The 3,784-nt window shown below is 42.5% G+C and overlaps 1 protein-coding gene across 1 annotated transcript in view; it reads right to left on the reverse strand.

The window, feature by feature from the left end:
• The window catches only part of F11R (F11 receptor), a 15,431-nt gene that overhangs the window by 7,744 nt on the left and 3,903 nt on the right, over positions 1 to 3,784 (reverse strand). Inside the window, exon 5 of the mRNA XM_018565216.1 lies at positions 3,652 to 3,699. Within this exon, the coding sequence (XP_018420718.1) occupies positions 3,652 to 3,699 (48 nt within the window). The remainder of the gene's footprint in view (positions 1 to 3,651; positions 3,700 to 3,784) is intronic.

The raw sequence follows: 3,784 nt of genomic DNA on the forward strand, positions 1-3,784 counted from the left end.
CCCCCCCCCCCCCCTTCTTTCCTTTAGCTTATTACCTTCATTTGAAAAAAGAAAATGTCACTGCACTTCAAACTCCAAAAATATTATAAATTGTGAAATTGTCACAAAGTGATAAAACAATTGTGTTATCCACAACACCCGTGCTAATAGTACAGAAAAAATCTTGGCCTAATGGTCTAGACCAGGGACGCCCACAATTTGTCGTCTGGAGATCTACTTTTCAAATGACGAGCTCAATGAGATCTACCAACGAAAAAACACCTGCATTCAGGGGCGGGAGGGGGCGTGGCGGTGCATTGAAGTAAATGGCACCGCAGCCACGCCCCCAGTGCAATCGCCACACCAGGAATGTAGGCACATTAGTGACTGCGTTCCGGTCCAGTGCGATCTGCAAAAATGTTGCATTATTGCAGATCACGCTGGACCGGAATGCAGGCATTAATGTGCCTGTGTTCTGGCGATCACACTGAGGGCGGGCTGTGGTGCCATGCACCGCCACGCACACCTCGCCTAAATGCAGGGAGCCAGCTGGCTTGCGTTCCAATGCGTTCAAGAGGCCGAACACTCTGGAACGCAGACTTTGTGGTGTGAACCGGCCCTCTTCTCTCTATCTCCCGTTTCTTCTCTCACTTTCTTGGTTGTCTCTCTCCTCTCTCTCTGCTGTCTCTTCTCTCACTTTCTCGGTCGTCTCTCTTCTGTCTGTCTTTTCTTACCTCCACTGCAGCAGCTTCCCAAGTCTCCTCTCGTCTCTCCTTCCTGTCTGGTCACATTCATCCGCACGAGCACCGCAGGAGGACAGGACACAGGTAAGTGAGCCGATCGCGATCTACCAGTGTTTGCTTTGCGATCTACTGGTAGATCGCGATCAACCTAATGGGCACCCCTGGTCTAGACACTACAAACCATAATAAAAACATAGAAAAAAAAACATACTTGTGCTAGTACATCTCATAGAATGTGTACATATACAAAGTCCTGTATTCAATCTCACAAGTGATGTATAACTCCCACTTAATCTACATATCCAGATGTGAAGTCCTTTACTTAATACAATGAAGTCCTTGAAATATGTGGTGATATATCCTCCAACTTTTATAATCCACACCACATCCGTGAATGCATAAACAATTAGTGAATCAGTGCTCTCCACCGTGCTCAAAGATAAGATCTGGCTGCACTCGACTCCTATTGCTCACCATATTTCAGATGAACAATTAGCGCTTTTTTGAAAAAATATATATATATATATAAAATCACCTACCACTTTAAGAGTAACGATACTTTCTTTCAAGTACTCACCGATACCAATTACCGATACTTTTTCTTAAAGGGACAGGTCACATTTTTTTAAAAGCAATACAAAAGCATGATTTTAGGTTAGTTTCTTATTATGAAGAACATGAAATGAATATTTATCAAGCCATTGCTAACTAAGGCTTGTATCCCCATAGTGGGGAAAATAGAGGAGCACATGTAGAGACTCCAGACCAGAACACTGTATAGTGTGGCACAGCTATATCTAATTCTGCATACCTGGCTTGATATTATAAGAACTTTATAATATCAAGCCAGGTATGCAGAATTGGATATAGCTGTGCCACACTATACAGTGTTCTGGAGTCTGGACATGTGCTCATCTATCTTCCCCACTAGGGGGATACAAGCCTTAGTTAGCAATGGCATGATAAATATTAATTTCATTATTCAATGTCTTTTTTTATATTCTAAAATGTAAATATTTAACAAAAAAGACATTTAATAATGAAATTAATATTTAGATCATGCTAGTGCTAACTAAGGCTTGTACCCCCCTAGTGGGGTAAATAGATGAGCACATGTCCAGACCACTGTATAGTGTGGCACAGATATATCCAATTCTGTATAACTGGCTTTATATTATTATTACATTTTTTTATAATATAAAGCCAGGTATGCAGAATTGGATATAGCGGTGCCACACTATAGAATGTTCTGGTCTGGAGTTTGGACATGTGCTTATTCATTTTTCCACACTAGGGGGATACAAGCCTAAGTTAGCAATATCTACATAGTAATTTCTTTATTTTTAAATATTATATGTAGTTAAACAACAATTTTGTGCCCAGCCCCATGCAGCGCTGCAGTACTAACCTGCTGTGCTGTGGCGTCTTCTCCGTCTGCTTCAGCCACTCCGTGTCACAGCCTAGTCATCTGCTCCATTCTGACCTCTTCTCCCTCTGATTGGATGATGACAGGCTTCCTCACCAGTCACTCTTGACTGGTGAGGAAGCCTGTCAATCATCCAATCGGCGGGAGAAGAGGTCAGAATGGAGCAGATGACTGAGAACTTGGAGGAGTTTGCGGCCATCTTGTTTAATTGAATTCGCGATGGAGGTCCTGTGTGCGGCGGTTTCGGGTCCCTGAAGATGGTGGACGCGGCACAGGTACTAGTTTTGTGTATTGGAGTATTTGCACGATTACTCATGCAAATACTCGGTATCGCCGCCGATACCAATGCGTGTGTGTGCGCGTGTACACACACACACACACACAACCAAATCCTCGCCTTTGTTTTTGATCCGACAATAAATTGAGGTATACGCCTCACAACTCTGGCTTTCCAAAACCATACAATACTATTCCTCCATCTCCAACCTTCTCTTGTACTCAGAGAGAAGAAATGCTTCCCATAGTGTAGTAGGTCAGAATAAATGTATTTAAAACGATTAAAAAATGCATTTACAATTAAAATAAGAAGGCAATTGCACATGGATTGTGTCCACTGGAGTTCCTGTCTCTATGATTGTAATGCTCCCATGGATCCGCCCACCTGGTGCATTTCCTCACTATTGACTTCCTCTGAGGCGACGGTCTGCATCGGTGGGCCAGATCTCATCTTTGAGCACGGTGGAGAGCACTGACTCACTCATTGTTTATGCATTCACAAACGTGGTGTGGATTATAAAAGTTGGAAGCTTATAGTTCAAGGACTTCCATTGCATCAAGAAGTAATGGACTTCACATCTGGATATGTAGATTAAGTGGGAGTTTTACATGACTTGTGAGAGATTGAATACGGGACTTTGTATATGTACACATTCTATGAGATGTACTAGCACAAGTGTATGTTTTTTGGTATTCACATATTTTTTTTCTTCTATGTTTATTATGGTTAATAGAGTCTAGACCATTAGACCAATAGCTTTTCTGTACCATTATTAGTCCAGGCATTGCACAACACACAGGTGTTGTTTATAACAATTGTTTTATCACTGACAATTTCACCATTTTAGGAATATTTTTTGAGTTTGTGAAGCGCAATGCTATTTTCCTTTTTCCTATTTTGGTTGTACTCACCTATTAAGCACAGCTGCTCTTAGAGTGTGATTTGAGTCCTAGTCCTTTCCATCTAATATCACCTTCATTTGCAGCAGACATGACGTCACATGACATGCTGTATGGTTCATTAGACCTCAGTTGGATTGGCCTATTCTAGATTGGTCGGCACATGGTGATGTTTTTACATTGTGCGATATACGGATGTCACTAAACGTCACACATGAACACCGGCGTAATCCTTCAACCAATTTATTGTTTGTTATCTTAATCAATGCCGCCAACGTAGGCCGATCTCGAACATGATTATACCATAGAGAAGAAAAAAAGTCTTACCTTCTCCTTCCTTCAGGCTGATGGGGGGGGCAGACAGGACATAGGTCCCTGCAGGGAGAAAAAAACACTTTTAGGAAGGGAGCTGAAGACGCGGCAAGGACGGGGGGGGGCGAGGACGGGAGCGTGCGGGGGG

Source organism: Nanorana parkeri, unplaced genomic scaffold, assembly GCF_000935625.1.
Source record: "Nanorana parkeri isolate BGI_ZX_2015 unplaced genomic scaffold, ASM93562v1 scaffold823, whole genome shotgun sequence".
Lineage (NCBI taxonomy): Eukaryota > Metazoa > Chordata > Amphibia > Anura > Dicroglossidae > Nanorana > Nanorana parkeri.